The sequence below is a fragment of the Chiloscyllium plagiosum genome, unplaced genomic scaffold (genome assembly GCF_037043375.1).
Source record: "Chiloscyllium plagiosum isolate Xiang-an unplaced genomic scaffold, Cpla_swu_hap1 HiC_scaffold_34, whole genome shotgun sequence".
Classification (NCBI taxonomy): Eukaryota; Metazoa; Chordata; class Chondrichthyes; order Orectolobiformes; family Hemiscylliidae; genus Chiloscyllium; species Chiloscyllium plagiosum.
In genome coordinates this window covers 28,457,099-28,480,408 of record NW_028270172.1, presented here as the reverse complement: position 1 = coordinate 28,480,408, position 23,310 = coordinate 28,457,099, and the positions used below count along the sequence as shown (strand labels likewise).

The window sequence follows — 23,310 nt, the reverse complement described above, 5'->3', positions numbered from 1 at the left end:
AAGCTGACAGCTCTAATTCCCTATTTCCACTCTCCCTCCTCCCTTAAAGAGCAGGGTGACATTTGCTACCTTCAAACCAGTACGAATCATTGTAGAATTTTGGAAGATGATCAATGTTATCTGTCATCTCCATAGCTACCTCCTTCAACACTCTGGATGTAGAAAATCGGGTCCTGGGCACTTATCAACTTTCCATTTCATTAATTTCTCTAACAATCTTCTTGCTATTACTAATTTTCATTGCACATTCTCCCGACTCTATTGGGTCTCTAATGCTGGCAGATTTCTTGAATCTATCCTAGCAAATTCAGACAAAAAATAATCATTTAGTTCTCTACCACTTTATTGCCTCAAATTTTACTGACTGTGCCCATAATGAACTGTATTTGTCTTGATTAACCATATGCATTTCATGTACCAGATTTTTAGTCCTCTTTCATCCAAATCATTTATGTAATTTGTAAAGAGTTAAGGCTCCAGTGACCCTTGTGAGACACCACATGACACACACTGGTCTAACCTATTTATTCCTACTCTTGCTTCCTGTTAGCCAACCAAACCTGCCAGTGTACCTTCTCAGTGAAGGTGTATGTGGATGCAGCAATTGGCTTTGGCATACTGATCTGTATTGGCATCTAGCTCCAGAAATCACTGCCATGCAGGGACCTCTGAGGTCTATATAACTGGAAATAAAATAAGGGAGAACACTGTATCCCCCATGCCTTGCGCTTTTAATATCCACTATAATCTTTTGAGGCACCTTATCAAATGTCTACTGGAACCCATCATGTAGCAGACTTGTGAAAAGTAGAAGGATAAATGATTTCAAAATGGATACTTGTGGGAAATAAACATGAGAATTACAGGGTAGGTTAGGGAGATTGGAAGTGACTGTGCTCCAGGGGCTGGATGGATTCCTTGAGTGCTGTAGTGACTCTGACTCTACAAAGTACTTTTGAGTTTATCATAGTTTTTAGTATGAGGTTTTATAACCCAATCAATCTGATCAGACAGCATGGTGGCACAGTGGTTAGCATTGCTGCCTCACAATGCCAGGGAACCTGATTCAATTCAGGCGACTGTCTGTATGTGTGGAGTTTGCACATTCTCTGCGTGTCTACGTGCGTTTGCTCTGGGCACTCCGGTTTCCTCCCACACACCAAAGATGTGCAGGTCAGGTTAATTGGGCAATTTAGAATGGCCATAGTGTTAGGTGCATTAGTCAGAGGGAAGTGGGTTACTCTTTGGAGGGTCGGTGTGGACTGGTTGGGCCGAAGGGCCTGTTTCCACACTGTAGGGAATCTAATCTAACCTAATCTAATTCTGCAATCTGAAGACTGTTATTCCTGTTGACACCTGTATGATTACCTCGGATCTATTCTTGCCTCTCTTCAAACTTAGTGCCATTGCGTATTTTCCTGTGTTTGGAATTGCACTTGTGTTTAACTGTTATCTAAGTTATAATTCAGTTTGTTGTACATGTGTAAAAATCATAAATTATTCATGTTGACATTTCAAATTCAGTTTATTCAATTTTATGTAAGGAAACAACAAAAATAAAAGTTTGATTTTATAGAAGTTTATTGGTACCCAAAACCAATAATGTCATGAAATTTTATCTTGTGTGCCTTAGTCCATTCTGAATTAATATTGAAAAGGATTATCCGCTATATTTAAATAGCCAGCTGATTTAGATTTATGAATTTGTTGCCTTACAATGACACAATTTCCATTCCTAGCATTGTTTTCTTTTTGGTAGCTAGCACTGCCTTTCAGAAATGAAGATGGGGTTCTGTTTGTGGGCAAGAGATGGCCCATATAAAGAAAATTGATATTGCTACTGTTTTTGAAATTTTCAAACAAAGTTAGTACAGTGTATCTGCTTAAGATTGTACTTAATTATATGGTATGTGAAGCATGCGATTTGTTCAGGAACAGAATTATAGAAGCATTTTACATCTCATTCTAAAGCAGCTGAGATATTTTGCTGGAATTGGCCACAAGATGGTACAATAGGATCTGTGTTTCAACAACTTGGATATCACTTGAAACTGAAGTGAATATTGAATTACACTGGAAACAAATATTGCTTTAGCTATTAATTGATCAATTCTTTCTTAAAAGAAAGTTGATTTATTTTTGAATTATTCGAAATAGCAAACAGAAATTGAAATGTACTCTATTCAAATTTAAATCTAGCTTGGTAGTTAGAATAAAATGCACATAATTTAGAAAAATACTTGATGATTTAAATTTTAATTGATTTAGAATAGAAATTATTTACTTGCAAAATAGTTTGTGGTATTTAATTACCTAACAGAGTAAGGAGCTGATCAATATGGCTCTAAATTTTAAAGTCCATAGCTCGATGATTTTATTTCACCAGTTATGCCATAAAGTATGTATTTATGTAAATGTGTCTGTGCATGTGTAGTATTGGGTCAACTTTGAGCAAATGAGTATATTGAACAGATAACACTTATTAAAATGGTTCTTGGCATATATTTTCTTTTTGAGATGGACGTTAACATTCCAGTAAGTGAGACACTAAGGCAAATCAAATTTAGAATGCAGTTAAGATTGATTGTGACTACTGCACATTGCTTCATGTGATGGGCAGAATAATGTTTTGTCTATAAAATATCCATGCCTGCTGGTTTGCAGAACCTCTGTCATTTAGTTTTGCGGATACAACTTATAGAATTGTCTTGCGTTTAACTTTTCTATGTTTTTAGATTGAAGGCAAATACTTGACATGATGAATCAACAATAATGAAATCCAACTCATCCCTTTGAGTCCCAGTACTGAGAAAATTATACCTCATTATTAGTTTGACTTCTTTCTGAATTGAAGTTTTTGTTGGAAGATGAAGATTTTTTTTTCTTTGTAAGTTGTCTTTATATTTTCAGGTGTGGCAGCTTATGTTGGCTGGCAGAGCTCATCCATCCTTAAACCTCTTCTTCAACAAGGACTCAGTGACGCAGAGGAGTTTGTGATTTATAAAGCCCTCAATGCTCTGACTTGCATGTGCCAGTTGGGACTTCTGCAAAAACCTCACATCTATGAATTTGCCAGTGACATTGGTGAGTTTTGTTTTTGCAAAGCTACACTTTTCCCTTTTGTTTAAAAATGGTGTCTATACTGAAACATGCCACAATATTGAGCAGTGGCGAACCTCTTCAACCCCAACCAAGTGACTACTGTGTTATACTAAACGTTAGTCTAGATCTGCTGACATGATGTGAGGCTTTGCAGCTGAAATGATACTTGTCCCCTCTCTGGTGCTATCTGATAGGGAGACAGTGGGAAGGTGATGCATGTCCTCTCAGTACTACTTGGAAGCATGATTAATGACTGACTTTATTCTCCCTAAGACTGGGGCCACTAATAACATTCTGGTGCTCCTGACTTTGTAAATGAAATCGATACTTTTCAAGTTCAAGTTCAGATCTGTGTACTGCCTTCATTAAGTGATTTGGGAGCTGTACTTAAACAATTTTTTCCATTACTTTGTATTGTTTTTAAAAGGTTTTAGTTTTCTTGTGTTAAGTCCTTTAAATGACTGGCTACCTTATTGTCCAACTAAGCATTTCAAAAATATCAAAAAAAATGTCTTTAGTTTTTTTTTGTGTAAAGATGAAAGCTGAACTATTGGGAACAGTAGAATGGACATTTGTTGTAAGGACATGTATATAATCCATAATTAACAATCTGAATAATTTATAAAATTAAAAGGAATTTTTAATGAGCCATAGGAATTAGTCATTGGAATAATCCAAAAAATATAATGGAGAAAAGAGCAATTTGAAACTTTCCTATATTGGTCTGTTTTTGTTAAATGTTAACTTGGGTATTAATGGAATCTAGTTTTAGAATTTAACTGCTACATACTTCATACTTTCAATATGAAGAATATCTGCATTCTTAAAATGTAATTGATTTAGTGAGTAAGCAAAGAAACACATTTTTTTAATTTATGAAGAGACAAGTAGTTCATGTAGGCAAACATAAAATTACCAAGAAAAGACCATCCAATTTCTCAGTGCAATCATGCTGGTAGTCTCGATTCCACATTATTAACAGAAGGGGAATTTGTAGCCTATGTTAGTTGGAACTTCACAAATTACTTTACTGAATCTCTTGGGTAATCTAGCAAACTTTTTAGAGACGTGAGTACTGTAGTAACCTAATGCAGTTATGGTACTGGGCTTGCAAGCCAGAGGTCCTGAGTTCAAATCCTACCATCATAAGTTATGAAATTGGGTTTTCTGAATCTTCATCAGAGCTGTGCAATTTGTCATATTAAAAACCCACTCACTTAAGAGTGCACAACTTGATGTTATTTAAGATGTGATTTTTGTCTCATACTGTGGTTTTATACTGATCTTAAGGAATGGTTGATGTTCTTCCAAGAATAGAAGTGAAATATATGTATTCATATCTCTGTCTGCTTTGAGTTCTGATGTCCATGGGAGCAAAAGATTTGAAAAGATTTGCAAATTATTTGCATCCAGTGGGCAAAAATCCAAAATATAACTTTCCATTTTGATTATCAGATCCTTTAGTAGTTATGCATGTCTCTGACAGCGTATCAAGAGAATTATTGATTTTTTTTTTCCCCATTCATTGAATATTTAAGATGATCAGCCTTTGTGTAAAGTAGTTATTTTTTAACCTTTTTTTCTCATCATAGTTAATTTATTTTCTCTTTATTGGACACATGCAAGCTGCATTCAATTATTCTTCCTGTATTAACTATTCAACTTTGGATTTTTAGATGTATTTAAATAAAATCACTTTTAAGTCACCTTTTGTTTTTTTTTAATGTAGAATTCCAGCCAGTCGTCACGGTACTAGTCTTTTTATCAACTTAGTTACTTTCCTTTGTATCTTTTTTTACACATACGTTATGATAAATCTATCCAGATATTTACAAGTAAATAAGACAGAACAGATCACATGGTTCATATAAACCAATAATTGTGTCGTGTCCAAAGTAATGCTCTGTGCTTTGCACTATTATTCCCAAGGTACTTGTCACCTTTTTTCAACTTTATAGTACATTGTGACCTTTTTTTTAATGCTATTTTTCACCAAAGTCTTCGTTTCCCAACAGATGGTTATTTAATTTGTGCATTGAATTCCTTGTTTCCCTTTTCCCAACTTTGATTCAATTTCAGTAGGTTGAAATACATATCTTTTTTTTGTTCAACTATCAAAAATCCCAGATACCTCGAGCTGATGTGCTTCTTCTTGATTAGAGCATCTTGTCCCAATTTGGTGGTATCTTTAAATTTTGATACCCTAGGTACTGTTCCTTTCTTCAAATAATTAAAATGTGTTATAAAAATACAGTTCCAGTCCAAAGCAGGAACTTGGCTATTATAAATTAGTTGGGGTTCCATGGCAGCCATTGCTGCTTCAGCATTCAAAACCCCAAAATTTTAGCTTGCAATCCCTCTTGGGTTTTCCACACCCATTTTAGGAAACTGTAACTTGTATGTTATACATTATTTCTGATTTTTGCCAAGGTTTAGATTTACTGAAGTTTTCTTAACAACTAACTTGTTATACATTTAAAACACGACAGATTTGTCAATGAGATTTATTTACCACTATTAATATGTGAAAGTCCATATTTACTCTTGGATTAACCCTTTTTGTTTATAAATTGTGATTATGATGCATTTGTCTTATTTAATTTCTTTTGCTCAATGTTCATATTATCCAATTCTCTTAAATTTCAACCTGACAGTGTAATTCATTTCATGCATCTCCTCCTTTTTGACATTGGAAAATAAAATTTGTTTGGTTTGAATGTCTCGTTCCTTTTAAATACAAGTTTACAATTTTAATATTTGATCTCTTTACTGTTTCCCATTGAGGAAACTGATTAGAAATCAAATAGAAATAAAGATTTGAATCTTGCTTTTAGTAAAAGCTTCACTGTGAAATATGGTTTTAAAAAGAAGTATTTTTTATTTTCCTCAATGCAAACAACTTGGAGACTGAATTAAACACAGCATGTGGCACAACCTGTTTCTCTCCCCTTAGATTTCGAGGAAGATTGTAAAATCAATAGAATGCTTTGTATATTTTCTTGTACGTGTTAATTAAATTTAACATAAATGCACTTAAACACACCATCCAGGAGGTCAAGTAGTGAATGCGGATGTATTGAGCCATCTCCCACTTGTAGATACACCACAGGTAGTCCATTATGGTTTTCAATCTTCTAGACAAATGTCTAGTCACACCTGACAATCCGACTTTGGGGCAGAAGGGTGTGTTCCCAGCAAAGCTGAAGTAGCTAGTGGTGATGGGAGAAACCAAAGGATCGTCACAGCCAGAATTGAAATCTTTTTGCACCCAGAGAAAGCAGATCATTGTAGAGGATGGCATTTTTTATGGAGAGCAAGAGTGATTGTCCGAAGCAAAGCACCCAATACTGGTTGAACTCCTTCAGGGTCATCCACGGGTTTCCAAAATGAAGATGTTGGTGAGAAGTTATGACTGGTGGCCATGATTGTATGTAGATATAGTTGCGTCAATGGGGCAGTGCCCAAAGTGCTAACAAGATCCAGGATTACCGCCAGCAGCTCCCCCACATTTGTGGGTGTGTCTGGGTAAACCTTGGACTTGGTTACATGTAGACCGTGCAAGTGTTTTCATGGGCTCAATGTTCTTGGTCATTGTGGCTGCACACTCCAAGTGGCTAGACGTGCATATAGTTCATCCATCAAAAACAGGGATGACGATAGAAAAACTAGTTTTTCTCTTTTGCAATACATGGACTCCCGGAAGTGTTGTTCACTTACCTATTGTAAAAAAACTTGATCACAGCAACAGCATTGGTGGCGGCAAGCGAATCTGATGTGGTCTTGAAGCCACAGCAGCAGAGGCAAGTTTGGGTTTCCAGTGGCTTGTGCCTCGACAAGGTGGTCCTAATGCTGACTTATGGCTGCTGCTGCAGCGGATGAGAGTTTGGGTTCCCAGCAGTGTCTGCCTCCAGCACAGATTCATGGAGACAGCGTTGAAGGCAAGTTTGGGCACAGTATGAGACTCAGCAGCATCAGCAAGGTGGGCTGAAAGCAGACACATGGCAACAGCAGAGTCAACATCTGCATTGGCAAAGTCCGATGAGGATTCAGTGGCAAGGGCATTGGAGGCAGTGAGGTGGCGCTAAAGAGTGGTGACTTGCGTTCTAGTGGTAGCAGCATAGCGAAAGGTCTGAACCTCTGAAGAGCAACCCACCCAGAGCCATTCCCCTGCATTTACCCCTGACTAATGCACCTAACACTATATGGGTAATTTAGCATAGCCAATTCACCTAACCTGCACATCTTTGGACTGTGGGAGGAAACCGGAGCACCCGGAGGAAACCCAGGCAGACACTGGGAGAATGTACAAACTCCACACAGACAGTTGCCCGAGGTGGGAATTGAACCAGGGTCCCTGGCGGAGTGAGGCAGCAGTGCTAATGTGCTGGGCATGTAGACCATGTGTCATGTAAACTGCCAAATTGTATCAAAAACTGTATGTATTTTGGCTGTTCACGACTGGCAAGGCACTGACCACACCCAATTAACGTATTTTTGCAAAACTCAAAACAGCGTGCAACATCAAATGTGAATCCGTGATTGGATATTTGTGAAATAATTCTGTGTGAAGAACTGTGCTGACAGCCGATTTCGGATTATCACTTGAGTCTGCAGTGTTTATTCTCAGATCCTGTTCTTCACAGATTGGAATAATGTGTCGGCTATTCTCTGGCTAAATCCTTATGGCACTGCCTTGACAAATCAGAATCAACCTGCCTGGTTTAAAATTGAATAAAGTTTGGCAATTAATTGTCTGTATGTCAAAATCTAACTGGCCTATTCTCCATGGTGATGCCTCCACCAACCAGAGTCCACTTGCCATCCAGTCAGTATTCTTTTGTCATACAGTTGTTTTTCATTTACGTTGATATTTCTTGCAAGTTGTCCTGATGAGCGCAAGACAAAGATCTTTGATAAAATAGACCATTTGTCTATGTCCATGTTTGGGCCAAGATTTCAATGAATCCTGAAGGTGAATAGGCTCGACAGGACCTAAACTGAACATCACTGACCATATTATTGCTAAGTGTTGCTTGATACTATGCTGTCCTTTACTATGCTGATGTTTGACAGTAAACCATAATTGGCTGAATTGGATTTGGTCTTTTTGTGAACAGGATATTCCTGAGCAGTTAATCCACTTTGCTTGATAGTTTTGGAGCAAAAAAACACAGGTTGAAGTTTTTTTGTTATACAATGATCGGAACGTTTCAAAAAATAGAGTCGAGGCAAAAGCAAAAGTTTGTGTTGTCCTTTCTAGTTCTCGTGTTCTTTGTTACCAATTAAGTGTTGTGGTGTGTTAAAATGATTTGGCCAGAGATGAACCTAGTTCTCAAGCGCAAGTCTTAAGTATTGTAACTGCAACATTGTCATTCTTGAAGCCTTTGCTGTTTTCACTATGCTTAGCCATTTCTTTCTTTGTGTGGGGTGAGTTGAATTTGCTGATGACCCTCAGGAGGAGACTGTGGGCTACTAGCTGAAAATGGCTGTAAACACTTCCAGCTTGACTTTTGAATCCAACAAAAACACTTTGGGTTAAATGTTGATGCAGTTGTTATTCCCCTGAGTTAATTGTATACCATCATTTTAATAGGATCTGCTAAGATTTGATCTAATTCTTTGGGTCCAGGATCACTTAGCTTTGTTTGTGGTATGTTGCTTCAGTGTTAAAACTGTACTAGATTGTCACCACCCTTTTAAATTAAATCTAATGCTGCTTTTGACAGACCAAAAACTTTATTAATTAAAAAGACAAAGTAGATAAAAGAAATTCAACACAGTAATAATCTGCTTTGTTTCTCTTCCTATGATGTACAAAAACAATAAAAGCTATAATTCACAAAATACTAAATCTTGGTCCAAGGAGGTCTAGATCATGAGTATTTTTCACTGACAAGAATATTTAGTCCTTTTAGGTTGATTGACTTCAACATGCTTTGTCATAGAAACTGGCATCACAAATCACTAACAATGACAATAAGTTTTAAATTGTTGCTGTAAAGAATATTGGGAGGTTAGTTTCCAGTGATCTATCTATACTTTTCTTTAAAGGCTTTGTAGGATTGACAGAAACCTGAAAGTGGACTGATTTCTAGAGTCCATTTGTCATAACTTGAACAAATGTTATGTTGTACACTTCTAGTGCTTAACCATCTCTGACTTTCTAATATTATTAGAATTGTTTAAATTAACTTTTGTGAAGTGCAGAAAATATTGTATGAATACATTTCTTTATAATTAATTTTTTTTTTAAAACATGCACTACTTTTTCTTTAGCACCTTTTTTGTGCCACCCAAATCTCTGGATACGTTATGGAGCTGTGGGATTCATAACAGTGGTTGCTCAACATCTCAATATTGCTGATGTCTACTGTAAGCTGATGCCATATCTCAATCCATTCATCTCCCAGCCAATAATACAGGTACCGTATTATTGATGCCAGATTCTATACTCATTAGATTCTATACAAAATAATATATTGCAGAAAGTGTCAACAATATCAGGTACTGATCAAATGCCTGCCCTCTGTTTTCCTCCGTTTGAGATTGTTTTGGCTGCCTTGAATGCCAACTGACTGGCACAGTGATATTTTAAATGCCTGCCTGTGTTCTTGATTATGCTTGAATTACAGCAGCCATTTAAATGTGTCTCTAGTAATTTTCAATTTTGAGACCAAAAGAGAAAATGCTGGAAAATCTCAGCAGGCCTGGCAGCATCTGTAAGGAGAGTTTCGAGTCTAACTGACTCTTTGTCAAAGCTTAAAAAGGGGAGAAATAGGGAGGTATTTATACTAGGCTGAAAGAAGGGGAGTCATGGTTCCAGAAGCAAAGGTAGCAATAAAGAAGTGATAATGACAGAATGCATAGAGAGATTATAGGGAGATTAGGAGCTGTGAATGACAAAGGCTGAAGCCAGCACTGTGTGACAAAATATGGGGGGGGGGGGGGGGCAGATGGATGAAGCAGAGACAAAATGGAAAACCTCATATTTCTTGATTTGTCTCTCTTTCTCTCGCTCCCCACTCTCTTATCACCTTTTCCCTCTCCTCTTCCCTCTTTGCTACCCTTCTCCATGTTGTCCATTTTGTCTCTGCTTCACCCATCTACCCCCCCCACATATTTTGTCACATAGTGCTGGCTTCAGCCTTGGTCATTCACAGCTCCTAATCTCCCTATAATCTCTCTATGCACTCTGCACTCTGTCATTATCACCTCTTTATTGCTACCTTTGCTTCTGGAGCCATGACTCACCTTCTCTCAGGCCAGTATAAATACCTCCCTATTTCTCCCTTTTTGTAGCTTTGACAAAGAGTCAGTTAGACTTGAAACATCAGCTCTTTTCTCTCCTTACAGATGCTGCCAGACCTGCTGAGATTTTCCAGCATTTTCTCTTTTGGTTTCAGATTCCAGCATCCGCAGTAATTTGCTTTTAAATTTTGAGACTTTTGGAATCTTGGAATATTCATTCACAAATGCAGAACTGCGTTAGTAAGTAGAGTAAGTATTTTGTTATGATCTTAATGTTGGTCATATCTTAAGTATTTATATTATTGCTGTTTGAGTGATAGTAATGTTTTAACCTGTTTGTTAGCCTGTGTATATGTAAACAATACAGCTGCAAAATAATGACTTGATGAATTTCAACAAAACTTGATACAAAGGTGGGATATGGCTTAAGGAAGAACTGGTTAGTTTTTAGTGAAGATGCAGATCCTGAAATTCTTTTAAAGGAGAAAGAGCAAATTTGCTTTTTATAAAGAATATTGTAGGTTGTTTCAGCTGCTGTGACGGAATTTGTCTCAGCGGTCCAAATGAAGCAGAGTTTTCGGAGCAGGTTGTCCTAAAGTCGCGTCAGTTAGGTGGAAGATTTTAGGTGGGGGTGGGGGTAGGGGGAATTAAGTGGCAGAAAAGAACATAAATTAGGCAGAGCAAGTCTTGAAGGAAGAGTAAAGTTAAAAATCTCACTATACCAGTTTACAGTCCAACAGGTTTATTTGGAAGCTTTAGCTTTCAGAGTGCTGCTCCTTCATCAGGTAGCTGGTCCTGCTCCACAGCTACCTGATGAAGGAGTAGTGCTCTGAAAGCTAGTTTTTCCAAATAAGTGCTGTTGGACTATAACCTGGTGTTCTGTGATTTTTAACTTTAACCACCCCAGTCCAACCTCGGCTCCTCCAAATGAAGGAAGAGCAGCATAGTTGTAATAACACTGAGTTAAAACAGTGTGTCAGAAGTTTTTGTTGTCCTGCATACTTTCATTGCTGCTTGTTCATGAATGTTGTTCAGACTTTGGACTTTTCTTTAATGTAACCATAACATGGAATATTTGATTTCATGTTTGTATTTTGTGATTTTTCTCAAGTCAGCCAGTTTCAGAAATTATTAACCTGGCGGGAAGGAAGAAAATGCCATTTGACTGTCAACTTGAATTACTTCTGTTTTTGAGATGGTACTTATGGCCTGTTTGGAAAAGAAATCAAGTCTGTGGCTTCATAAAATAGCCTGAATAAACATGATCTTTTAGGCCATACAGAGGGGAAAATTGATCAAACTTCCTGTCTTAGCATAATGCCATGTTTATTGTTCCTCTTCCATAGTTACTTTACTGGAGACCAACTTGATTTTTTTTAAAGTGATGATACTAGATGAAGTCTGCTTCACAACATCTGCTAGCTGTTTTTAGTTCAATTGTGTTTGCACTTCAAGCTGCTGTTTTTGGAATTTTTACAGATAGACAAGGAAATTGTGTTGTTGAGTGTCCTCAAGGAACCTGTCCACCGTTCTATATTTGATTATGTATTGCGATCAAAGGACATAATAAACTTGTACAGGCACTTGATCTTGCGCCAGAAGGTACGCAATGGACTAATGCTGGAATGTCCACTTCCAGAGGATCCAGTTGTTACACAGCTGTTAAAGAAACTGCTTTCTCAGGTAATACTTCGCATATATGTCTTTTTTAAAAAAAGGTGGAGAATTCCCATTGCACAGTTCATTGTGCCTTTTGCCAAAGATTGAGGTGGGGCTGGTTGTGCTACTGGACCTTGATGTCTTAAGCTCAGACTAGCTCGAGACTGATGAGGGAGTTTGGCAGACTAGGTAGAAGTACTGTTTTGTCTCTGTATAAATGTTGAATTTTCTTTGTGTCTCTAAAGATTATTTGCTTCTGCAACAAATTATAATGTGTGGTAAACGGCAAATCTGTGCATAGATTCTACATGTACACCTACAAGTACACCTCAAAGGAAGATCATTTAAGTTTGAGTTTTTAGAAGTGTTTTTAATCATTTTTAGACCATCTAGAAATGAATAATTGTAATCCTTTCAACTTCAAGTTGACATTGATTCACTTCTTTCAGTCAAAAATTAGAAAAAGCTGTAAAAGATTGAGAGAAAAATAATTGAAATCAAAACATATGCTTGTGATACTATCTTCAGTCATGTTTTAAATATATTCATTAACAAAGTATTGACTTTAATTGACTTGTCCGTGGTATTCTGGAGCTCTTCTTTGAGCACTTGGCTGTATGCAAGTGTACATCCCTAATCAGTACACTAGTCCAGCAACCTCTGTGATTTGGCACTAGCAGCATGGTTCCAGTCCAGTTGGTTGATTCTAAAATCACAGTTTAGATTACAAGGTCATTTTAGGCACATAATAAGCTGAAAGAACTGCGGGTGCTGGAAATCAGAAACAAAAACAGAAATTGCTGGAAAATCTCAGCAGGATTGGCAGCAACTGTGGAGAGAAGTCAGCATGAACATTTCAGGTCCAGTGACCCTTCTTCAGAATTGCACCTGCCTAATGTGAATTTGCATTTATTTTAGTCATCCTTTTTTCTAGACCGTATTTTGACCTGTTCAGTGAAAATATTGTTTTGTTGCTCACAGCTGGATGTGGGAGACGTAAAAAAAAGTTAAATGCTTCAGTCTCTCACAGGAACAAATACCACTGGTGCTTATACAATGCTGTACTTCTGTGTTTTATACTTAACATTTTTTGTCTCAAAATAAACTTGACAACAAGCTAATTTAATTGATACTGATAATTAAATGCCGAAGGATCAGGAGCAGCACGCTACACAGCACTTTTTAAACATGCTTTAAAAACTCCTGTGCTGAAGTTAGCATGTGACCTTATGTAGTTGGTAAATTTTCAAGTCTGCCAAAGGCCCAATCCTGAGGTACAACTGTTGTAAATTCAGTGAATATCTAAACAAACAAAAAAAAGTTCTCAGCTGCCTGATTCAGGAATATAAGTGCAGCTATACTTGCAGAGTCTTTCTGTACGTGTGGAGAGTTAACATTTTAAGTCAAAGCACTTTCAGCAGACCTGGAAAAAGGTAGAGGTGTAACAGATTTTAAACAAGTGTAAGGTGAGAAAAAGAACAAGGAAAAGACCTGTGAAAGCGTTGTAAACAGGAGCGATTAAGTGGCACAAGGTTTCAAAACCAAGAGAATTGATTGAGTCAGTAAATGGAATAATAACCAACTGCTTTTGGAAAAACAAAAAAGCAAGTTGAAAAAGCGAGAGAAATTCAAACAAGCAATAAAAAAGGAAGATTGAGACTGTATTTGTGTGTTGTGTGACATTGTGTGTTGACCTCTGGATGTAGTAAGAACAGCAGTTCAAGAAAAGCTGAATTCCTTGGAGATCTTTTCTGATCAATGGTGGATCTGATATATGTAGGGTGAAATTTCATTTGGAATCTGCTCGGGATAAGTTGAAGCTGGAGATTGCCTTCCTTAGTAACAATGTAGCTAAAAGGAAGTCTTGGTGGATAGCTGATCAAACATGAGAAGCCAAAAAGAAAACTATGAAGATGAATAAGGTAGAAGAGATCTGCTGAAAGCTGCCAGAGGGAAGAATTGAACTTCACTAAAGTGGGAATACTTGGAACATTAGAATACAAATAGTTGACAAAATTTTCTATAGTTTATCAGTCTGAAATTCTGAATAGCTTCTCACCAGACAGTTGACCAGGGGATTAACTGTGTACCATAGAGTACATGCTGAATAGGTTCATATAAGGAAAAGGGTTATTTGTTCCAGAATTATTATGAGCAAGCTAATGACATGTTTCAAAAGAATGGCTTTGTCACTCAGTGCATGGAAACCGATCCTTCAGTCAAATTCATCCATGCTGGCTGTTTCCCAAACTAAAGTAATGCAGTTTGCCTACGGTTGGCGAATATGTCTCTAAACCTTTCCCAATTATGTACCTGTCTCAATGTCTTTTAAATGTTGAAACTGTACCTGCATCTATTATTCCCTCTAACAGCTCATTCCATATATGATCCACACTTTGAAAAGATTGCCTTTTGGGTCCCTTTTAAATCTTCCTCCTCTTACCTAAAAATTATGCCCTTGAGTTTTGAACTCCCCAACCCTATGGAAAAGACCTTTGCTATTCACCTGACCCAAGCTCCTTATGATTTTATACACTTCAATAAGGTTACACCTCAACCTCCTGCATTCCTGTGGAAAAAATGTCACAACTTTTCCAGCCTACCCTTATAACTCCAACCCTTCGATCCCGGTGACATTTCTGCACCCTTTCCAATTTTATAATAGCCTTCCTAAACCAGAGCGACGAGAACTGTACACAGTACTCCAAAAGTGGCCTCACCAATGTCCTCTGCAACTGCAACATGACATTATAACTCATATACTTAATGATCAATGAAGGCAAGCATGCCAAACACCATATTTACCACACTGTCTACCTGTGATGCAACTTTCAATGAACTGTATACCTGAACCCTAAGATCTCTCTGTTCCGCAACATTCACCAGTGCCATATCATTAACTATGTAAGTCTTGCCCTGGTTTGTCTTTCAAAATGCAACACCTCACATTTATCTAAATTAAACTCCAACTACTACTCCTCAGCCTATTGATCCAGTTCCCTTTGTAACCTTCCTCGCTGTCTACTATTTTGATGTTAGCTGCAAACTTACTAACCATGCCCCCTATATTCTCATCCAAATCATTTATATAAATGACAAACAACAGTGGACCCAGCGACGACTTCTGCAGAACGCTGCTGATTACAGGCCTCTAGTCCAAAATCATTATGATGCTGTCACTATATGAAGCTTACCTCTTGGCGACTTTCAGCATCAACAAGTTAGCATGCTTTTAACAAAAATAAAAGCACAAATTATTGGAAAAACACAGCAGACCTGGCAGCATCTGTGGACAAAGCAGAAATGACATTTGGGACACTTTTTTTCCCCAGTAAATTTTGGTTTTGTTTTCTTATTTCCACCATTTGGAGTTCTTTGGGCTTTTTGTTAGCCAATTTTCAATATTATATTGAAGTTTAGTTTTTACTGCAGCACAAAGTATTATATCAATAATCAGAATTGCTCAACTCTACATATTTTCTCAAAGCAAAACCTTGTGCACACATTCGGAATTAAGTTGCCATGTAATTTCAATCTTCCATCAGCAGTGGCGCTGTAATGCATTATTTCCTTAGCTGTACTTCAGAAAAACCGCAACAACTTTGCCTCCTAGATTGCTGTAAGTTTTATTAGACCATAAGAATTAAGAACAAGAGTAGGCTGTTTGGCGCCTTGAGTCTTCTCTGCCATTCAATAGCATCATGGCTGATCCATTATTCCTCATATGCACTTTCTTGCCCTTCCCAATAATCCTTAGATTCTTGATCAGCAGGAGAATCATCTATTTCAGCCTAAAATGTCCACAAGGACTGTGCCTTCACATCTGTGTGTCAAGGAGTACCAAATACACTCGGCTATCTGAGAGAAGAAATTTCTCTTTGTCCTCAGTCTTAAATTGGCACCACTGTATTTTGAGACTATGCCCAATGGGGAGCATCCTCTAAGCCTTTACCCTGTCAAACCCCTTAAGAATCCTGTGTTTCAGTGAGATCAATTCTTGCTCTCTCAACTCCAGTGAGTAATGTCTCACCCTCAGCCTGTTTAGCCTTTGCTCATAAGACAATTGCTTAATTAATAAATGGGTTGAGGAAAGAATTGGGCTGTATTTGTGACCAACACTACTGCTCAGTGGAGTGCTGTGTCATATGTACAATTTGAGGGATGGCAATTGATGTGATGCCAGTAAAACAGAAAACTGTTTACTAACATTCAAAAGTTTAGGATAATTCAGGCTATTACCTGCAAATATTTTCCTTTCTCCAAATGCAGCTACACTGCAAATCATTTTCAAGCTGGAGGCGTAGAGGGCACTTCCTGAGTTTAGCTTCCGATCCGAAGGCTGAATTCATCTATTATCCATCTGGGTGCCATTACAGTGTATTCAGAGTGAACCCAAAATTGTTTCAGGACAATGCAAAAAAAAAGCAACTGATGTCATGGTATCCTAGCATTGATCTTTATAGCTTTATTAGACCTTTAGACCTTTATTAGAATACATACGAATAGTGTTACATTATGGGTACAACTACACCATTGTGAACAATCACTGCAGCCATTTCAATGGTGGCATACCTTTTCTGCATTGAGGGCACATTATATTTTTTTCATAATATGATTAATTGTTTGTTTTTAACGTAGGGGATGACTGAAGCAGATGAAGACAAGCTGTTAGCTCTAAAGGATTTCATGCTTAAGTCAAACAAGGCCAAAGCTAATGTGGTGGACCAAAGTCACATGAATGACAGCGCAGAGAATGGTGTAATTGACTTGGCTGTTCTTGGCATCCCCGGAAGACAAATTGATCTTGTCAAGACAAAACCAGAAAATGATGATAAACGAGGTAGACCTTTTTATTTATAGTAATTGGAAAGAATAAGGTTATGAAGTTACAATATAAATTCAATATAAATGTATAAATGTTAGGTTGTTGACTTGCTTACTGAGCTGATAAGATTGTTTGCAGATATTTCATTACCATACTAGATAACATCAGTGCACCTCCAATGAAGTGTTGGTATTCTGTCCTGCTTGCTATTTGTGTATCCCGGTTTGCCAAGGTGGGTGGTATCACTTCCGGTTTTGTTTTTCGTGGTTGGTATACGGGGTCTAACTCAACAAGTTAAGAGTTCCAGGTTGAGTGCCAGGTCTCTAGGAATTTCCACGCATGCCTTTGTTTGGCTTGTCCTAGGATGGATACGTTGTTCCAGTCGAATTGATGTCCTCCTTTGTCCGTGTGTATGGACACAAGTGATAGTTGATGATGTCTCTTGGTGGCTAGTTGTTAGTGTACCTTAATGGCTAGTTTTCTTCTGGTTTGCCCTATGTAATATTTATGGCAATCTTTACATGGTACACATTGGTTCTGTTAGTTGTGGATATGAGATCCTTTATACTAGTCAGTAGCTGTCATAGTATAGTTGTCAGTTTGTGGGCTACCATGACACCTAGGGATCAGAGTTGTCTGGTGGTAATTTCTGATATGTTTTTGATGTCTGTCAGGATGACCAGTATATCCAGATGTGTTGTGTCTTCCTGTTGTGTAGGTATCGGCCGACTATGAATGTTCTCAAGAACTTGGTATAAATGTTCAGCCACATTTGGAATACTGCATACAGTTCTGGTCGCCTCATTTACCAAAAGGATGTGGATGCTTTGGAGAGGGTGAGGAGGAGGTTCATCAGGATGTTGCCTGGTATGGAGGGTGCTAGCTTCGGGGAGAGATTGAGTAGATTAGGATTACTTTCATTGGAAAGGAGGCGGTTGAGGGGGGACCTGATTGAGGCTTACAAAACCATGACAAGTGTAGACAGGATGGATAGCAAGAAACTTTTTCCCCCAGAGTGGAGGATTCAATTACTAGGGGTCACGAGTTCAAAGTGAAAGTTTAGGGGAGATATATGTGGAAAGTTCTTTACAGAGGTTGGTGAGTGCCTGGAATGCATTGCCAGCGGAGGTGGTGGGGTGGGAGCCATAGCATCATTTAAGCTGTTTCTAGACAGATACATGAATGGGCAGGGAGCAAAGGATATGGATCCTTAGAAAAATAGAGGGTTTTTAGGTAGAGTATCTGGATCGGCGCAGGCTTGGAGGGCCTATGATTTTTTTGTTCTTTGTATTCTTGTTGGGTATTGAGAACAAGTGAAACATTTTGATGCACAGTTTCAAAATTGCTGTAGATACGTTTTAAGAGTTTGTAGTTGCTAATTGTAGTGGTGTGGCCCTAAAATGTTTTGGAACTAATAATGTGAGCAACACCTTGGTTTCCTTCCTTTTTCTTGTTTGAGATTTTCATCGTCTCCTACTGTCTTGATGATGATACAAAACATAAAAGCCCAGATTTTTCAATGAATAACAATGACATTATCAGCACTCATTGGTATTAGAAAACAAATAGACAGCAACATTCAATGATAGCACATAAACAGTTAATTAACACAAAAATCTGTAAGTTGCTATCAGAGTTGTCATACTGCACCACGGGTATCTTACGAGGACATTTTGTGTGTGATACCTAGTTTTCATTTTTGACACTCTGGATTATGGTTTAGTGTTTCTGCACTTATTTCATGTGACCAAGATATCATGCAATATCTTTAAATAGTAAATGAAGATAGAAATAAGTGATACACCTGTGTTTGCTTAGTCCCTGTAGAATGGTGTGATTGTTAGGAAGGGAGATTCCAGAATTTTGATCCAACGACAATGGAGACAATGGTGATGTATTTTCAAGTCAGATTGATGTGGAACTTGAAGGGAAGGTTGCTGGTGGTATTCCCATAAATCTGATACCTTGTCCTGGTCATAGGGCTCAGGGATTTGAAGTGTTGCCAGAGGACCTTTGGTGAGTTGCTGTTGTGCATACGATGCACACTGCAAACCCCTGTGTGTCAGTGGAGAAGAAAGTGAATGTTAAGTTGGTGGATGGACTACTAATCCAGCAGGCTTCTTTGGACTGGATAGTGTTGAGCTGCTTGTGTATCTTGGAGACATCTAATGGAGAGTATTCCATCATAGATGACCTGTGCCTTGTAGATGGTGCGCAGGTTTTAGGGAGGTAGGAGGTGAATTACTTACTGTAGAATTTCTGGTCTCTGGTGTGACCACGCTTGGAGTATTGCATACAGTTCTGGTCACTGCATTGTAGGAAGGGTGTGGAAGCTTTGGATAGAGTTCAGAGGAGGTTTACTAGGATGTTGCCTGATATGGAGGGAAGATCTTATGGGGAAGGTCTGAGGGACTTGAGGCTTTTTTTTGTTAGAGAGAAGAAGGTTGAGAGGTGACTTAATTGACATGTATAAGATAATCAGAGGGTTAGATTGGGTGGATAGTGAGAGCCTTTTTCCTCTGATGGTGAAGGCTAGCACAAGGGGACATACCTTTTAAATTGAGGGGTGATAGATGTAGGACAGACATCAGAGGTAGTTTCTTTACTCAGAGGTTAATAGGGGTGTGGAATGCACTGCCTGCAACAGTAGTAGGCTTGCCAACTTTAAGGGCATTTAAATGGTCATTAGAGAAGCATATGGATGAAAGTGGAATAGTGTAGGTTAGATGGGCTTCAGATTGGTTTCACAGGTCGTCGTAACATAGAGGGCCGAAGGGTTTGTACTGCGCTGTAGGAGGGAGGCAGTGCTGCTTCTGAGACTAATCGGGTCTCCTTTGGCCTGCTGTTTAAAAACTTTTCAATCTCTGCATTTTCTGAACCAGGTAATCCTTTTCAATTTGAACTGAAAACAAGCTAATGGCCGTCAGTGTTTACTCTACCTTTCATAAACAACTTTCCATTAATATTCCAGGGATTCAATGCCTTCCTATTTTTGCTATCAAAGTTGATAACCTCACATTTACCTACCTTGTTCGTCATTTGCCATGCATTTGCCCACTCATTCAAATTGCTATCTGACACACATTGGAATTAGGTCACTTCTCAAAGAAATGGATAATCTAATCTTGTTTAAATGATGCCTTTCTCAAAAGTAATTAAGACCCATATGTCACTATCTTGAAATCCAAATTCAAAGTGATATTAATGTATAAATCGCATGTCTTCCATCGTATCAGTGAAGTCCATGTTCATTGGCAGCTCCTTTCATTTGTCTGTACAGAAGTCCTTTTTTGTCATATCTCTTATGTAATAGAATTGCATTTGAAGGTACAGCAGTTGTAAGTTGGGAATTGATTCAGTCTGCAGGCAATGTACGGAATTCTTTCTAAAAATCATACTTTGAATGAGTTAAAAACTCGAGGCAAGCAACAACTTGATTTCAAATAGTCAACATGGTTTCGTCAAGGGCAGGTTGTGTCTCTCAAACCTCATTGAGTTTTTTGAGAAGGTGACCAAGCATGTAGATGAGGGTAGGGCAGTATACATGGACTTCAGCAAAGCCTTTGAAAAAGTTCCACACGGTAGGCTGTTGGAGAAAATGCAGAGGCATGGAATTGAGGGTGATTTAGCAGTTTGGATTAAAAACTGGCTTTCTGAAAGAAGGCAGCGAGTGGTGGTTGATGGAAATGTGTTGCTGGAGAAGCGCAGCAGGTCAGGCAGCATCTAGGGAACAGGAGAATCGACGTTTCGGGCATTAGCCCTTCTTCAGGAATGAGGAAAGTTTGTCCAGCAGGCTAAGATAAAAGATAGGGAGGAGGGACTTGGGGGATGGGCGTCGGAAATGTGATAGGTGGAAAAAGGTCAAGGTGAGGGTGATGGGACAGATTGGGGTGGGGGCGGAGAGGTCGGGAAGAAGATTGCAGGTTAGGGAGGCGGTGCTGAATTTGATGGATTTGACTGAGACAGGCTGGGGGGAGGGGAAATGAGGAAACTGGTGAAATCCGAGTTCATCCCTTGTTGATGGAAAATATTCAGCCTAGAGTCCGGTTACTGGTGGTGTGCCACAAGGATCTGTTTTGGGATCACTACTGTTTGTCATTTTTATAAATGACTTGGACGCAGGCATAGATGGATGGATTAGTAAATCTGCAGACGACACTAAAGTCAGTGGAGTGGTGGACAGTGTGGAAGAATGTTACAGGTTGCAGGGGGACTTGGATAAACTGCAGAATTGGGATGAGAGGTGGCAAATGGAGTTCAATGCAGGTAAATGTGAGGTGATGCACTTTGGGAAGAATAACAGGAAGGCAGAGTACTGGATCGATGGAAAGATTCTTGGTAATGTGGATGTGCAGAGGGATCTTTGAGTCCATGTACATAAATCCTTGAAAATTGCCATCCAGGTGCTGTTAAGAAGGCATACGGTGTGTTAGGTTTCATTCATAGAGGGATTGAGTTCGGGAGCTGCAATATCATGCTGCAACAAAAGGCTGGTGCGGCCACACCTGGAATATTGTGTACAGTTCTGGTCCCCATATTTTTGGAAGGATGTGGAAGCATTGGAAAAGGTGCAGAGGAGGTTTACCAGGATGTTGCCTGGTCTGGAGGGAAGGGCTTATGAGGAAAGCCTGAGAGACTTGAACCTGTTCTGATTGGCAAGAAGAAGGCTAAGAGGGGATTTGATAGAGACATGCAAGATGATCAGAAGATTAGATAGGGTAGACAGTGAAGTCTTTTTCCTAGGATGCTGACGTCAGCGTATACGAGGGGGCATAACTACAAATTGAGGAGTGATAGATTTAAGACAGATGTCAGAGGCACGTTCTTTATGCAAAGAGTGGTAAGGGCATAGAATGCCCTAGCTGCTAATGTAGTCAACTCAACCACATTAGGGAGATTCAAACAATCCTTAAATAAGCACATGGATGATTTTGGGATAGTGTAGGGGAACGAGCTAAGAATAGTTCACAGGTTGGCGCAACATCGAGGGCCGAAGGGTCTGTTCTGCGCTGTATTGTTCTATGTTCTAAGCCTGGACTAGCGTTTATTGTTGATTGCTCTTAAATCCAGAACAAAGTAGGGGGATTCAAGCAACCCAGTAGGTCTGCTTTGCTGAGCTCTGCACCAGAGCTCAGACAAAGTGGGGCACTCGCTCTCCCTTCACAGTCCAATTTGTTGAAAGTAACTATTTCCTGACCCTTGGAACTACTTAGCACCAGTTCTGACCCGTTTGGTGAGATTTAAAAGATGACTGAGGGGAAAAGAGCACAAGGCTAGCATCACATAGGGAACCCCCCCCCCCCCTCCCCACCCCCCCCCTCCCCACACCCCCCAGCAACAGATGCACCTGTGGCCCCAGCGTCTGCCTTTGCGGCTGCCCCAGAGGACTCACCTGCACATCAGAGCCTGATCTCTGAGTTCGCAAAACTCTGAGAGAAGATCGACTCGTCGATGGAAGAGACCCGGACCAGGCTGGAATCGATCTTGGTCATGCTACAGAGGCATGACCTGGAGATCCAGCATCTCTGGCAGTGTGTCGGGGGTGCGGAGCAACGGTCCGCTGCTTTAGAGACTGCGGCCGAATCCTCAGCAGGGCGGGATCGGGTCCTGGAACGTCGAGTGCAGGCCTTGATGACCTCGAAAATCGAGGTAGCGGAAGAACATCCAGTTGCTGGGGCTTCCCGAGCGTGAGGAAGAAGGTCAGCTTTCCGGAGCAATGGCTCCCACAGTTTCTAAGGCTGGAGTTTGAGGTAGGCTGGGTGCGGGTCAAGCGGACCTATTGTGTCACAGTGCGCAGGCCCAGATCGGACCAGTGCTCCCACCCGGTCCTAGTGCGACTCCAGCACTGTAGAGACAAACAAGTCTTTAGAGCACGAGGGAAGAATTCCCAGGCTAGGTATATAAAGGATGACGAATCATTTGTGATCCTTTATATACCATAGCCTGTGGACCCTTCCCCTTTTTCAAGACTTTTCCCCAGTCATGATTCGCAAGAGGAAGGCCTTTGAGGTTAAAAAGGCAGCTGAGGGACCTGAACATCCAGTATTAGATATCTTGCGATAGTGTTTTAGCCACGGAGGGTTAGTATTCAATTGAAAGGCAAAGGACTTCTTGGATGCTCTAAAGTAGACTCATTGGCCTGGATTATATGGACAATTATTCTATTTTTTTTCTGTAATTTGCCTGGTTTACCTGGTTGTTGGGAGAGGCGGTGGTGATCTTGGTCTTCCTTTTAATGTATGTTGGGGTCATAATTATCTCTTTGTTCCCTCTCCCCTCTCTTCCCCTTCCTGTTATCCTTTTGGATGGGTGGGGAGGGGCAGTGGGGGGAAGCGGGGAGAAGTTACTTTTTTTTTTGTTGCTGTTCTACCAGGAGTGCCTCTGATTACAGGGATGGGTTGGGTGCCCACTTTTAACTTTCTTGTCTTAAGATACTGGTATTTTTTTCCTTACTTTTGTGTTGTCTGGGGCAGAGG

At 39.4% G+C, this 23,310-nt stretch overlaps 1 protein-coding gene across 1 annotated transcript in view; it reads left to right on the top strand.

The window, feature by feature from the left end:
- pik3r4 (phosphoinositide-3-kinase, regulatory subunit 4) overlaps nt 1-23,310 on the top strand; it is a 105,744-nt gene that overhangs the window by 27,429 nt on the left and 55,005 nt on the right. Inside the window, exons 6-9 of the mRNA XM_043719254.2 lie at nt 2,911-3,084; nt 9,379-9,524; nt 11,830-12,033; nt 16,648-16,849. Coding sequence (XP_043575189.1) covers nt 2,911-3,084; nt 9,379-9,524; nt 11,830-12,033; nt 16,648-16,849 — 726 coding nt within the window. The remainder of the gene's footprint in view (nt 1-2,910; nt 3,085-9,378; nt 9,525-11,829; nt 12,034-16,647; nt 16,850-23,310) is intronic.